Consider the following 14,818-nt stretch of genomic DNA (forward strand, 5'->3'; position numbering starts at 1 on the left):
TAATAATTTGTATTCATCAACATGCAACCTTTATATTTCAACTTCTCTGATAAACAGTTATCTTCAATGCACATGGAAATTATTCCCATATATTCCAGAAAGTTTAGTGATTTGTATTACATAAAGTCAGACAGCTCCACATTTGATGTTATCATGCAGCTCTTATTTAACTTATTGACCTGCTAAATTATTTCTTTATGATCTTGTAAACAATCTGAAAATGATAAATGAGCAATGTGTCAGATAGCTGCTTAAAAGGACATAAAAATTTCTTTGTTCAAAGTTAAAGAAACTTTTTCCAGCTTGCTGCAGCATACTGTAATTTAGCTTTGAGCCAGTTATTAAACAAGACAATAATACTATAATGGAAATTGTTCAATATACATCATTAATAGTAAAGTGCCTACTTTCATCAAAGTAAAAAAATGCGTGCTATGAGCAGTTTTGAAATGAATATTTGATTCCAAACTTCCCTTGTGCATCTAATGACATGCTAATTTACATTTTAATTACTTCCTAAGAAATCAAAGGATTTGTTGACAGAAGAACATAATGTCAACTTCATCGTGCACTGTTGGTGGATAGTTAATGAACTTAATTAGATAATTAGTGATGTTAACTATTCTTCTATTATGAAGATAAAGATGCTACACAAATGATGAACTATTCAAAGCAATATCATTATGTTTGCTCTTTTTAAGTTAGTTAACTTGAAAAGCTGGTAAAAGCCCAAGTAAGTGGTAAGAAAAATATTTAAGTCATAATTGTGATTTTGTTCAAATATTTCTATCATCTTCATTTCAGCTATTGTGAACTAAGTTGAGCTTGTTCATTCTTCATCCCAAATTAGCAAGTTTTTTTTTGTTCAAGGCCACCCTGAAATAGATTTTGTGTCTGACAGTGACTTAAGTCTCAGCCAAGAGGTCTTTTCTCGAAGCTCCTGACTTCAGAAAGTAATTCACAGGGATAGAGAAGGCTCTCACTGACGTTTTGATGCAGTTACATTTTACAGGTTTGCTGTGGGTTTAACAATCTGGCTGCTACTTACAAAAGTAAGTACAAGAGATGGGCTGTTACTATACAGTCTACTAAAGAAAAATTAATTATTCCTAGTGAAGCCAAAATTTGCACCCAGTATCTTCTGGTTCATAGAGCTACACCATTAAATGCTCTTTTGCTGTTAGCTCTGCAGTAACATTGCAGACACTAAGAGCAGCAGAGCAGAAACCAAGCTATCAATCAAACTGTTCAAAAATCCTTAAGAGTTCAAAGGCTTCCTTTTCCCATCATTTAACTAGAAGGAATTCTTTTGCAATGGGCAGAGTGACGAAACTAGCGCAAAGGAGGTCAGATATCAGCTTGTTCTCTATAGCTGTCTTCACAAGTGTATGTTTGTTGACCAAAATCCTACCCTAAAGTTTCTGGGTTTGCAATTACAAGTTAGAAGGTCTCAGTTAACCTCTTCATTCTGAAGTCTGGGATTAAAAATACCTTTTCTATTTCGTTCTCATGGTACATGGGTCTCTGGCATAAACAAATGTGATTAATTAACCAAAACGGAAGAGGACAAGCATGATCAGGCCTATTGTAAAACTGAGGAGGCTTTATATATCTTGTATAGAAGAACATCTACACTCCTGAAGCAGTGTGTCTTACAGTCATTAGAAGTATGCTGCTTGTATCCTTGCTCAGGCACTCATCCTTAAGAAGAACCTCACAACGCTGCATGGTAGAAGCTGTTGACTGATTTACAGCTTATAGAGATATGATTGTTATAGTGGTCCCTTGATGCTTTTGCAGCTTGTTGAAGATGACAAAAACAATCGGCCACTGCTAACCTAAAAATTACATACATATCCTAGATATGGATATAGGGACTGGGAAGAAGGGAGGACAAAGAACAAGAGATCAGAAGTCTCATTTTGAAACAGGAAAGTAAATGCTTTGAAAACCTTTGGCATTGCATTCAGTCTTATAGACCCTTCTGCTAGCAAATTTACCTGTCACCTGTAAGCATTAAAAAAATCTGACTTTCTACAGTGCTCTTCTTGCTACTCCATGGCTACTCAGACTTCCAAGGAAGCACAAAAAAGCAATTACCAGAGCAGATCACTGACATTCTACCAGAAATGTGATCATGCTTTCGCTTCTGAATGATCATACCTTCCAGACACAGCCCAGATCACAGCATGAGATGGTAAAGCGGATTCAGAAATATTGGGAAAACACAACTCCATTTGATTGCCAACTGTGACATTTGCCATCAAATTGCAGGGAATTGCCTTCACTGGTGCTGGAGATCCTGAGTGAAAGTACAGAGGAAACATGGGGCCTGACTCTTTGCTAGAGTGAATAGGTTGAGTTTTGTTGTTTTTTACAGATTGAGGATTTGTTCTCAAAAGCATTCTTTTATCTTGTAAATGACATAAGGGGAAAAGTTAATAGTTTTGAAAAGTTATTTTGTTGTTGTGGGCTTTTTTTTTTTAAGTCTGCAGCAAATGCTACTACTGCTTGAACTTCCTAATTTGATTCCTCTATTGACTGAAAATCAACAAATAATGAAGTAACCAACTCATTTCCTTTTTCTATTGAGCAAAGTTTTGAAATCCTGGCTGAATTTCTGCACTTTTGTCAAATTTAATAAGTTTTGCTCAGTTAGGAACAATCATGCTTAGCTCTTGGTAAATGCAAAGATTTTTTATTTCACTATGGGATTTAAATGCTTTGTTTCTCAATATGCAGTTCATGCTGCTATTTGGCCTTGCATTGCAATGTTTCAGCCAGGTGCCTATTGCTGTAGGACATATAGGTCCATACTTGCAGTAGTGAAGGCAGAGGCCAGAATCTGAAGATTTTTCCTCAAGTGAATACAGAAGGCACCAAATTATTCAAAATCACATTACAACACTTTCTAGAGTGACTACCTAAGTGAGGTCAAAAATACGAGTTAAAAGCACGAATACCATGTACTTTTACCTTACCTTGTGCTCCCAACTTCCTTTGATACAGAAATCTTTACTATTTACCTTACTTGTGAAGTGTACAAAGAAAGAGGGGTGTTAAGGAGCAAAGAAATTAATTTCTTCCTCTCAGATTTCATTTCCCTGAAAAGTGCATCAAACTCTTTCAAAGAGGCTGGAGGGACAAAGGGGAAGAAGGAGAAGAACATTTGGAGCTGTAGTTTGATATCTCATTGAGAGGAACAATTTATCAGAGCTGTGGAGCTGTCAGTCTTTGACATGATAAGGAATAACACCAAATGAGTAATGTCTCCTCCAAAACCAGCTCCTTTAATTACAAACTGCTTCCTTGCAGAAGAGAGACAGAAGATGCAGAAACACCAATTTCATGCACTTGTGCCTGAGTAATGTCTCCGCACTGCCTTTTCCAGATGGCAACCTTTTCACTGGAGGAACTAATGATGTGGGCATATTTAGGGAAAAACCAATAACGGAGTCTTTAACCTTCAACAGCAAAAAGCATGTTGTACAAAATGTTCCTTGGGATACATTTACAAATATCAATTACATTGCTCACTGAGGTGTAATCAGCTGTAATAATCAAAATTAATTTTAAAAAATAATTAAACAGACCCCAGGGCAAATAGTCAATGCTCTTGCAGTATGACATCACAGTCTACATATGTACCTGGGAAGAACTTGCTCACTCAGTAAGCAGCAAAGTGATTTTAAAGAAAAAGAAGGATTCTGTGACATGCTGAGAAAAAAGCTGGCAGCTCAGTAAGGTACTATCAGACACATTACTTGGGTATCATAAACTTCCTCACCCATACATTTGGAATTGAAACAGCCATCATTGGTTTAAAGTTGTAATCTGCTGTAGCTTGAGCTAGAGGGTTAGGACTCCCAAACTGATGCTGTAGCAGACTCACTGTCTCCTCAGCAGGAGGAAAAAAGACCTTAATATGTTCATCACTGCAGTAACACAAGCTCAGTCCAAAGCTCTGAATATTCTGTCAATGCACTGCTGCTCTACCCTATAGCTAGTTACTGTAGCCCTAACCCACTTAAATAACATCTAACTGATGCTTTTTATTTGTACTTCCGATGCCCAGCAAAAACATGGAAATGGCCCTCTCAGCAAAGGAGAAGCTTACACATGGAAAACATAGTCCAGCTGCATTGATGGCAGTGGGAATGCTGCATACCTTACAGACCCATCCCTGGTTTGTATAAGCACTTCTTTCTTTATCTCTTGAGGCTAAACTAAAATGTGGACCTTTAATACTTCATAATGAGTATAAAGTGAAAGGACAGCACTATGGTAATACCTGATGATTTTTACTAATTTAGTGTCTGAAGGACAAGATTTGCATAAGCAGTGTAAGTCAAAAGCAGCAGTAAAGCCAGCATCCTCTCACCTTGCTCTGACCCAAGCAGAGCCCTGTGAGCACAAACACACACAGGTTGCTTAAGTTTTTCCTTTCAAGTGCAATAATTAGGCCTCAAGCAAAAAGTATGCATTAATACATCATATGTTAAGTCTGCCAACCGAAGTTCTTCATATCAATGACTATTTCTTAGTGATTATTTCTAGTAGTCTAGAAAAGGAACTTTAACTGCAGTGGGTGTCTCGTTTACAATGGAACATTTCAACAGACATACTGAGAAGTCTCCCAAGTCCAGACAAACTCTTCAGAGCTGTATAAAAGGCAGACCAGTGACACAGTCAAGGAAGACAAAGAGCAGAAGTTACCTCAGATTTGCACGTAATTTCCTTTGTATTTCTGCCAGGCATCAATTTCATAGCTGAAGAGAGGCTTCCGCTCCAGGAATTGTGCTTGCTCTGTGTCAGGCCTGGCCCTGATTTATGCTGGAGAAGCTTCTTTTCAGATGCTGCGGGCCAGAACAGAAAAAAAACCCAAACTTGTAAGACTTGAAGTTGAGCCTGTGGGAAGGTAGAGGATTTGTATCCCTATTACATAAGACACAAGAAAATGGCAGTGCCTCACTCCAGCTGGATTGTCCTTCTATATATAGGAGAAGCATTGAATTAACGGGTACTTCTCAAATCTTTAAAAACCTCACAGAGGTCTGCCATAGATCTGTTTCATTACACAGACATGAACTTTGAATCACTGCAGCACTACACACATTGGGACACTCTTCTTCACCCAATTATCCTCCCTTTTAAATTCTCCTATGGGATACAATTGTCAAGCCCTACATCACTCATCATCATCTGTGATTACAGAAGGGCTAGGGCATGATACAGAAAACAATCGCATTCCTTGATGACCGTCACCAAGAATCTGCTTTATCTAGTAGGTGATATGCAGAGGAAGGTTATAACCAAAGCACCACTGACTTTCCATTAAGTGCTACATTTCCTGCAATGTCTTTGCTCACTACAATGAGCATTCCATAAAAGACAGAGACCTATCAAGTGTTGCCAAGCTTTTGTCATAATTTCTTCCCATAAAGGAGTGATTTCTGTTAACTTCATGTCCCTTTCTCTGTCATTTCCTTTTACAGAAAGATCCATCTTGTAAGTGTCCTCCAGAGCCTGCCGCCTCTGAGAAATGAGCTGCTTCCAGATGATTTCTACTGTTCTCAGAATCTCCTGGTGCACTAGGAAACAAAAGAAACTACAAATGAAAAATCATTTTTTGCATAACAAGTCAAGCAGCAGATAAAGGAAAACTGTCTGATTTCGAACAGCATTGGTCCAGAGTAACAGTTAGAGGCAGAGGAGTTGCTCAATTTTGCCTACTGCCTCCATAGGTTCTAAGACAGACTACTTAGTCTAAACCAGAAAACAGCAGGTCATTACTTTTATTATATTTCAATGCTCTGAAAGAAAAAAGTAGGAGTGATAGATGATTCTAACTTGTTTCTGCCTTCAAAAACCGTCTGGTCAGAATTTTGATGATCTTACTATCATACACAGAATGCTAAAGCACACAAAGGACATCCTTTTACGTTGCCAAACTTTATTAGAGATGGTGGGTGGAGGGTAACTGAGTCATGGAATAATTTGACATAGCAACAGGATGCTCTATAAGGAAGTGCTGATCTGTTTTGCTGTATTTCCCTTCAAAACAGACTTATTTGGTTGCATCATATCCAAGCCAATATTTATATAAAAAAAGAGCACCACTCTGCTGTACATTGCAGCTCATCCTCCACACTGAATCCAGCCCCCAAATTTACAGCTTTTCTCTTAAAAGAGCAAAATGTTTCTTCCTGTGTACAACAGACAGAAGCTTTGTATAGGCCTTGAGAAAAGAAATAGAGCTACAAATAGTATGCATCTGGGCACTGATACTGGCCACTGTCGTGGCTTAAGCCCAGCCGGTAACTCAGAACCACGTAGCCACTTGCTCACTCCTCCCTCTTCCTCCCCCTTGGCTCCTGGAGGGATGGGGAGGAGAATCGAAAGAATGTAACTCCCACGGGTTGAGATAAGAACAGTCCAGTAACTAAGGTATAACACAAATCACTCCTGCTGCCATCAATAATAATAATGATGACGGAAATAACAAGGGAAGAGAATACAACTGCTCACCACCCGCTGACTGATACCCAGCCTGCCCGAGCAGTGATCTAACCCTTCTGGGTAACTGCCTTCAGTTTATATAGTGGGCATGACGTGCTGTGGTATGGAATACCTCTTTCGTTAGTTTGGGTCAGATGTCCTGTCACTGCTTCCTCCCAGCTTTCCCTCCTCCCTGGCAGAACATGAGACTCAGAAAGTCCTGAGTCAGAGTAAACATTACTGAGAAACAACTAAAACCATCGGTGTTATCAGCATTGTTCCCAGGCTGAAAGTCAAAACCACAGCACTGCGCCAGCTACTAAGAAGGAGAAAAATGACTGCTACTGCTGAACCCAGGACAGCCACAACAAAGGAAGAGATCTCCAGACTGATACCCATCACTCCTGAGCATGTGGAGTGTGAATTTTGAATAAAGAGGTATGATGTAAGCACAAGTGATTTTTAGCACAACTTTCTCTATGCTGTGCTTACAGTGCCTATACACTGAAGAAGCAATTAAGTAGCACTTGCATGAGATGCTCTGATAACTATTTAGGCTAGGCACTTTCCTTCTCAGTAAGCCAAAGGCAACATGTGCTATAAATTACCATCATCTGGAGTAGGCAGGTTGCCCCTTTCCTCTTCACTGGGTGTGAGGAAAATTTTGTGATGCGAAGCCAGCTTTGGTTTTGCATCCACCCCAAAACCTTCTGAGTAGCTGTGACAAAAAAAGAAAAAAAAAGGGAGGGCACATGAGTTATTTTGAGACATTCACTCCAGTTCATTCAGTAGATCAATATTCCCAGGCTTGAGGACTTACAATCACATGATACTGCAGGATTTACAAGAGGTGGGAACTAAACCACTGCCATCCCGGTTTTTGAAGTCAAGGAGCAGTCACCAAGATCCTACGGATCACTCTGTTATATATGTCTTACCCCTGCACTTCTTAGTGCACTTCTATGTACCATTCATCTCAATTAGCTAGAACACAGGGCCTGTACTAATGTAGCCAAATTGCATCCAGATTTCTTACACTTCCCTGAGCATCTTGTATGCTGTCACTTTGCTCTGAATTCCTTCACTAGAGGTATCTGCCATTATGTTGGAAAAACTGCTTGCTTAGTCTAACTTCTTTGCACCAGTGATTGTTTATTCAGTTTATAAAGCACTTCACACAAAGAAGCTGCAAACTTTAGCACCATGGTATTAGTATCACTTAGATTATAGTTGAGAACATCACCATGGACATAAAAAGTTAATGCTGCTTTGGGAGTGGGATGTGTGTCAGGTAATTTTCCAGTCAGTAGGTAAAAGATACCAGGAATTTCAGCACAGCAGTAATACGTACAATAAATATAACAGGCTTAGTTAAGAGAACCTGGACTCAGTCACAGAAGTGCTGTCAATAATTTATATATTATATAAAAGCACTAGTAATATACTACGTTCTTTCAATTATAAAAAGGCACTACTACGTGGGGGAGTCAGACCTCTTGGGTATGCAAAGCTGCCATTTTAATTTCTGATTTTCTTTTAAATACCACATTTCTGATTCTCTGGGTTTGCTGTGTTTTGGTTTTGGTTAACACCAATGCTACTGTAATACATTAAAAAAAAAATAATTTATGTTTTCTGCTCTTGCTACATACAAGCAACCCTTACCCATCTCAACAGTTTTGCCCTGGAAATTATTATCTGACTGGAATGAGAACAATCAAGAAAAGACCACAGGAAGTGCAGCTTATTTCTGTTGTGACATTGTGTTAATGGATTCAATTCAGACCAACTAAGCAGCACAGAAGGTTTTAATTGAAACAGCAAACATCATTATAGTAAACAAAGCACTACCTAATATTGCCTTTTTTTTTTTTACAAAACACAGTTTCAAAAATAGTTCCCCATCTTACATTAGTGAGAGTACCTCTGATACATCACCTGTAAAAATAGTGAACAGAGTGGGTATGAATGTTCTAACCCTATCCAAGTCAATGGCAAAACTCCCAACTTCAGTATGACCAGGACTTTGCAGCTCAGATCCAAGTAACAATAACCATAACAGATTCACAAGACCCATGCACAATTTTATATAAATTTTGAAAGTACCCACACAAGAATAGCTGCTGGATCAGAAAAAACGTCTCCCTAAATTAGCTCATGCAGATGTCTCAGAGACTGACCACCTGCACGCTTCTAGCCCACATCCCAGGAAGATTTCCAGATTCTCATTTTAATGATGGGTTTGTGAGCCAGCTCCACTGAAATCAGTTCAACCTTGTTAACTGCAGTTACTCCTCTGAAATGAGTAAGCTGCTGGAAATGCTGGATGAGTAAAACAGATACAACACAGATGCTTTGGTTAATAAAGAGTAGCAATTAAACCTAAGTACAAATTTAAGGGTTCTACTTAGACAAACATGCAAGCTTGTCTGGGTGTCTCTGAACTGAGTTGCTCTTTTCAAACTGAAAAAAAAAAAAAGAAAGGCACTGTTATTACTATCCAATATCCCTTGCATATTATAGCAACGAACACATGTACTAGTTCGTCTTTGAGAAAGAGAGGTGGTAGGAAACTTTCTGCTTACTAGCATATTTCAAGGAAAAAATAGCCTTCTGATACTGAAGAACAGTTTATCCCTTCCACTTTCTTGCTGAAAGACAATCCATTGCCTCCAGAATACTACCCACATTAGTAAATTTCCTATCCTCTAAATAATAAAAAATTGTGCAAAAAAATTTCTGTTGGTGTTTCTCATTTTTAAGTCTATGAGGAAAACAGCCGTCTTTCCCTAAGGGGCTTTAATCCGCCACTTCAACAGACACTAAATCAGAGTGGAAGGTTTGTCATATTTAAAGCATCCTGGTGCTTTAAACCCTCAGAGCACTGAGCCCAATGGGTCAAATGCTTGCTAGGATGCAGTACATGTACAACATCCAAAGTCCTTAGTCTATCTAAATATAGCTTAGTCTCAGCTTCTAGTGATTCACCAAAATGACTATTGCCCAACTTTTGTGAAAACTCCCTCTGTATACACTTCCATAGACAAAAGCACAGAGATGTAAACAAACATTATACTGAGATGAGTATTTGTACCTGCCCGAATTCAGTTGGAAAAGGCAGTACATTAGGCAGATGATAAAATTATTATTTGAGTTGTAAGTTGCAAAAATAAGGTCCCACTGCTCCTGCAGGACACTGAGAGTGTTCAGGACATTAAACTGCTCAGGCAGCGACTGTTGCGGTCTGGATAGGCAGTATAGGATGGCTCTGTTTAGACAGCTGTACAGGGCATTGAGGAGAACTTCCTTTTGAGAAATGGAGCTTCCTAAGACCTGTGAAAACAAAACAGCAGAGTACTTGGCTTGCTCAAAGAACTCTCTCCCCAAGGATCCTCTCCTCTCACTTCATTTAAGCTGTTGCAAACTTATTTCAACAAAATTCCTCTTAACTTCCTGTTAGATACAAATCCAATTTTTCTGTATTTCTGCTGAAGTTCCTGGAATTATGGAAAAGATTTATTCCTGTTGAGCAACATGTACGTAGCCAACAGACAGCAGCACAAAAAAGCTAACTATCTCTTCTTTATGCTGCACCATCTAGCTCTGATTGTCATTTAGAGCCATTATGTGCTCATGTAAGAAAACAGGAACATGCACAATTACCAAACAGATTACAGCCATCTTTTAGAGAATTGTGGTATCACAATGTCAGTGTGAAAGAGCCCATTACAACATGCTGACAGTTGGAAAAAAAAATTCATGTAACTCACCCCTGCAATCTGTTTGGCAGAGAAGATCAGGATTTGTTTAGGGTCAGCAGCAAACATTCTGCTGTTCAGTTTCTCAACCAGCTTCTGAGCAAAGTAAACAATATTCATCATAGATACAGGCACAGTTGATTCTGAAGTGCCATGAGGATCACTGCTCCCTGGAGAGGGTACAAGAGGGTTGATTATTCCAAAACAAGATGAAATGCAATAATCCCCATGATGTGATATGTGAGGTTACTAGAGCTGAGAAGGAACAGTCTGATGCCATGTCTCAGACATGGACATGTCTAAGGAAACTCCAGGTCTAGCAGAAATACTTCACTCAGTGTAGAAATGATAGCTCCATTCTAAGGGCAGAACCAGTCTCACTAAAATCATGAAGGACTGGTGCAACTAACAACCCAGAAAGGAAAACAGCAACCACTAAATTATCACAGTTGTTTATAGAAGCACTCAAGAATAAAGCTAGGTTTCTTTCTAAGTACTCCCTTTTAATGTCCAAAATCTGTTCTCTAAAAGAGAAAAAAGTGAAGAGGCTCTCCAGAAAAATGGTAAACTCACAGTAATTTATGCAAACTGGCCTACAGCTGGAGTGAATGGACAGCCCAGCCTGCTAGCTGAACTGTCCTTCTAGCTACTGCTTCCAAACCTTTGGAGCAATTACAGCTACATGCTAAATACCAGCTAGCTAATGACCTGATTCTCACCACTCACCTCTTGGTCTTGTTTTCCCCTCCCCTTGGCTGGTAATATTGAAGACATCTATAGCAGACAGTAAAAGTTTTGTCTGAAAATGTCTCTTCTGCTCACTGGTGGCATCCTCTGGTGAAGCCTATACAGTGACCGTATACATATTAGTACTGCAGGAAAACATCCACGAAAACAGCCAGGAAATCAGATTCCAATTCAGTTTGATTTCATTGGATCTTTGGCAGATTATGTCTGTCAAAGAATCAGATTCAGAAGTTTTGCTCAAGGAAACAAGTAGTAATTCCAAGAGATACTCAGTACTATCTGAGATAATTCAAAATGCCCAGTATTTCTCATAAACAACTAGACATCATATTAGGAAGGTGAAAGGAAAAGCAAGAAGAGCAAGGACAACTACTCCACCTCACACACCTTAGCTCTTCCTGTGAGCACATGAAACAGCTGCAGTAAAATGAGAAGTTTTCTCTGACAGCTAATCCACAGTGATACATAAATGCAGAGATTTGGTGTACTCCTCTGTGCAAGGCAACATAGCACCTCCCATTCAGAGTTTAGCAAGAGTGTATGTGCGGAAAATTACTGGGCAGCAGGGGAGATGCCAGAACCTCACACCCTAGCTAGGAAAACAGGAAGAAATTCTACAAAGGTCTACATGCTCTGGATGACAGCCAGCACTATTGCCCTCTGCACACTGAGTACAAACAAGGTTTTGCACAGAGCCAGAAGCCAGGCTCACAGGTGATTCCCAAGAGATCTCACTCTCAGGGAACTTCAGCTCCATTAGCAGGTCAAGATTCAGACAGTCAAAAGAGTCGTACTCTACCAACCCTCAGGATGTTACTGCATAAGCCTTTTGGGAACTGCTATTCCACAAAATTATTTAACTTATGACAGTTGCAGTCAAGCTTAAGTTCATTACTATTTGTATTACTAAGCTATGTCTGCATCAGAACTCATATCTGGAACACCTGGACTATTGACAATCGGAGCTGAAGCCTAGATTTTTCATTTTCCTTTTCTTCAGGCTACTCTGATTGTTTCCAGTGCTTTGACTGATTGAAGTCCATGATTCAGACTCAGCTACTACAGCTTGTATTAATCTGTACTAAAAGTGAAGACAGTTGGTTTTGGTTTATTTGAACAATGGAAAAGAATTGTTGTCTCAAAAAACAGCACACGGGAATGATTTATGTGAATTTTTCTGTTCTCAGCACATCCAAGGGTTGCTCTAGTGACAAGCAGGTATTACTAGGGAAAAGAGTAATTTTTTTTCACACCATACTTCAATATTAAATATTGCCTGAAAAATGCCTTTGTTGTTAACTAGGGGCAGCATTTTCTTAGTTCACATGAATACAGAGCAGGCAGAAAAGGCCTTTCTTCCCTGTTGAAAAGGTAGGAATTCCATTCCACTAAGCTGGCTGTCCATCTACCAGGATCTTTCAAAGAGCTGTGATCCCATCCTTTTCCTAGACTGTTGAAAATGCTGAATGAATATACATGTCTTCATCAATGTTAGCACTTTTTTCACTAGGACCCTAGCAGGATACCTCCTGTCCTTCCACCCCCAGTGCAAGGTAGAGCAGCAAAGCCTGATGACTACAACAGAGACCTCAAGAAGCAGCTCAAGTGGATGCCCTTGTTTGTTTGCTGGGATGTTGACAAGACTGTCCATCAGGAGGACTTGCACAAAATCCCACACTTGTTTCTTGGCAGGGTGTGGTAGAAGTGGGAGAGAGGAGGGATCAAGACAGCCTTTCCCTTCAGCAATGGCTGGACCATCAGGAGTCAAAAGGCCTTCAGCGCCTCCCTGTGGAAGCAGACAGCAATGCATTTTCATTCATCTTTAAATTGATTTTTCCTCCTAGCAGCCCAGCTCTGATCTGAAGGACTCATGCTGACTTAGACACACATACCTTGGGTGGTCCAGAATGGAAAGCAACCATAGCTAAAGCTTTCAAGAAGTCAGGACAATGCCAAACGGGGTCCTGAGTATAAATGTGATACAGCAAGCACAGAAACTGGATAACGTTCCCTGGATAGGCAATTTCCCAGAAGGCTTCTGTGTCTGTAACAGGCTGAACACAGACAAATGTGCATTTAGTCAAGGTACCACTCCTCTCGCTCATATAAGCTCATATTTTTTCCTCTCTAGGTATTCCTAAACAACTAAGTAAATTTGACATGGCCATAGAAGTCAGGCAAGGCACAAGCAGTCAACTCCCAGACTGAAGATACACCCAATCACAAAGAGGGCATATCCTCATCCTCAAGAATGAAAAAAAACAAAGGGTAATACTGTGTGTAGGATCCATCTCTGTGCTCAGAAGCTCTTAAACATGAGTCCATCACATCATCAGCTATGTACATAACCAGACCAATAGCTATGCTGATGCTCTGAAGCACCTGCTCAGTTATGCTCAGTAGTTCCCTGCGAGGGCAGAGAAAGGTTAGTGGCTACAGGTGAAGACTGCTACTGACATCTGAAATTCTCAGGCAGTTTATTCTGCCCTTCATACTGCACTGCCTTTGCAATGAAATGTTTACCTTGTCCACAGTGACTCTAACCATTTCCAGCAGTAAAGCAGCTGCCTCTGGACACAACCCAATTTTGAGGACATTCTCCATAAGGTGGTGCTGTAAGATCCACTGCAACATAGACTCAAGATCTTTCTACAAAAGGAGGAAAGTTATTTCAAGGCAAGATGTGAATTATATAGGGTATATCAAGAAAAATGCCTGCTCTCCACATCAGAAAAAACACCAAAACATTTTCATCTCCAGCAGCTCCTCCTTTAACTATTAAATATGGTTCCCCAGGATAGCACTAATGGATTGTTTTCTGAAATACATCTTTGGCACTGCTGGGACAAAACTGCCTTATGGCTTCTCTGAACACTGGAGGGCACTACCAAATCCACTGATTCTGAGACTTTAATAAGTCTTAACAATGTAAGAGCAGACAAGGAAGCCAATCTAAAATACATTCTAAAGTACAGTAAATGGCATTTAAGACCCACATGAACAATTTGAACACAAATTTCTTTAAATCAAAATTAACTTACTTATTTGTAAAGTATGAATGACTAATTTTAACTACTACAAAAACCAAATAGGGTCAACTTGCTTGAGAATCCTCTCACGGAAAAGGCCACAAAACGCCAAAGTAGTGAAGCAATAACAGCCTCATGCTTGTAGACTATTTTTTTCATACCTTAGCCACTTCAGGTGGTTCAGATGGTGGAGTTGCCAGAAAGAGCCCTGCTACGAGCAAGTAGACCTCAGGGATGTGGACATGATCAGTCAGACATCTTTGCAACACAGAAAACCCAAAAATCAAGAAGGAGCCATTGTCAGGCACTGGAGGATGAGTTTTTAAATTATCTTTAAAGGAAAAGAAAAATAAAACATTCTGAGGAAGTGTGTAAAGATTAATGTCGTATCAGAGAAAGGATTACTGACCCAGATATTTATCCTTATTTGTATGTGTTCCAGGCCATGTAGTACTCTGCTAAGCTGTAATAGCAACAGTTTAAAAAACTTCCCTATATTAGCAGATCACAGATTTTCCCACTATCACTTTTGTTACAAGAGATTCTTCCTGAATTCTTCTTCCTTTCTCTTCCCCTTCTCAGAACCACAGGTCTAGTTACCAAAAAAGCAAGCTGAATGCATCTTAAAGAAGTAGAAGGTTTCAGGGCATAAGGTGGCATCTTGACACCTCACAAGCTTACCAACTAGCCCAATTTTATACAGGACAAAAAGGGCCATCTCTCTGCAACTGCTAATAGGAAATGCAAGGGAGAAGCAATGCTCTCCACTCTTCAGCACAGAAAAGC

At 39.6% G+C, this 14,818-nt stretch overlaps 1 protein-coding gene across 1 annotated transcript in view; it reads right to left on the bottom strand.

Annotated features, from left to right (window-relative positions):
* The window catches only part of WDFY4 (WDFY family member 4), a gene marked incomplete at both ends in the record, with an annotated part of 143,876 nt that overhangs the window by 77,561 nt on the left and 51,497 nt on the right, over window positions 1-14,818 (bottom strand). The window contains 10 exons of the mRNA XM_080620258.1: window positions 4,717-4,856; window positions 5,400-5,591; window positions 7,107-7,216; window positions 9,593-9,831; window positions 10,269-10,426; window positions 10,983-11,100; window positions 12,592-12,789; window positions 12,896-13,057; window positions 13,527-13,652; window positions 14,194-14,363. Of these exons, the coding sequence (XP_080476384.1) occupies window positions 4,717-4,856; window positions 5,400-5,591; window positions 7,107-7,216; window positions 9,593-9,831; window positions 10,269-10,426; window positions 10,983-11,100; window positions 12,592-12,789; window positions 12,896-13,057; window positions 13,527-13,652; window positions 14,194-14,363 (1,613 nt within the window). The remainder of the gene's footprint in view (window positions 1-4,716; window positions 4,857-5,399; window positions 5,592-7,106; window positions 7,217-9,592; window positions 9,832-10,268; window positions 10,427-10,982; window positions 11,101-12,591; window positions 12,790-12,895; window positions 13,058-13,526; window positions 13,653-14,193; window positions 14,364-14,818) is intronic.

The sequence above is a fragment of the Psittacula echo genome (genome assembly GCF_963264785.1).
Source record: "Psittacula echo genome assembly, chromosome: 6".
NCBI lineage: Eukaryota > Metazoa > Chordata > Aves > Psittaciformes > Psittacidae > Psittacula > Psittacula echo.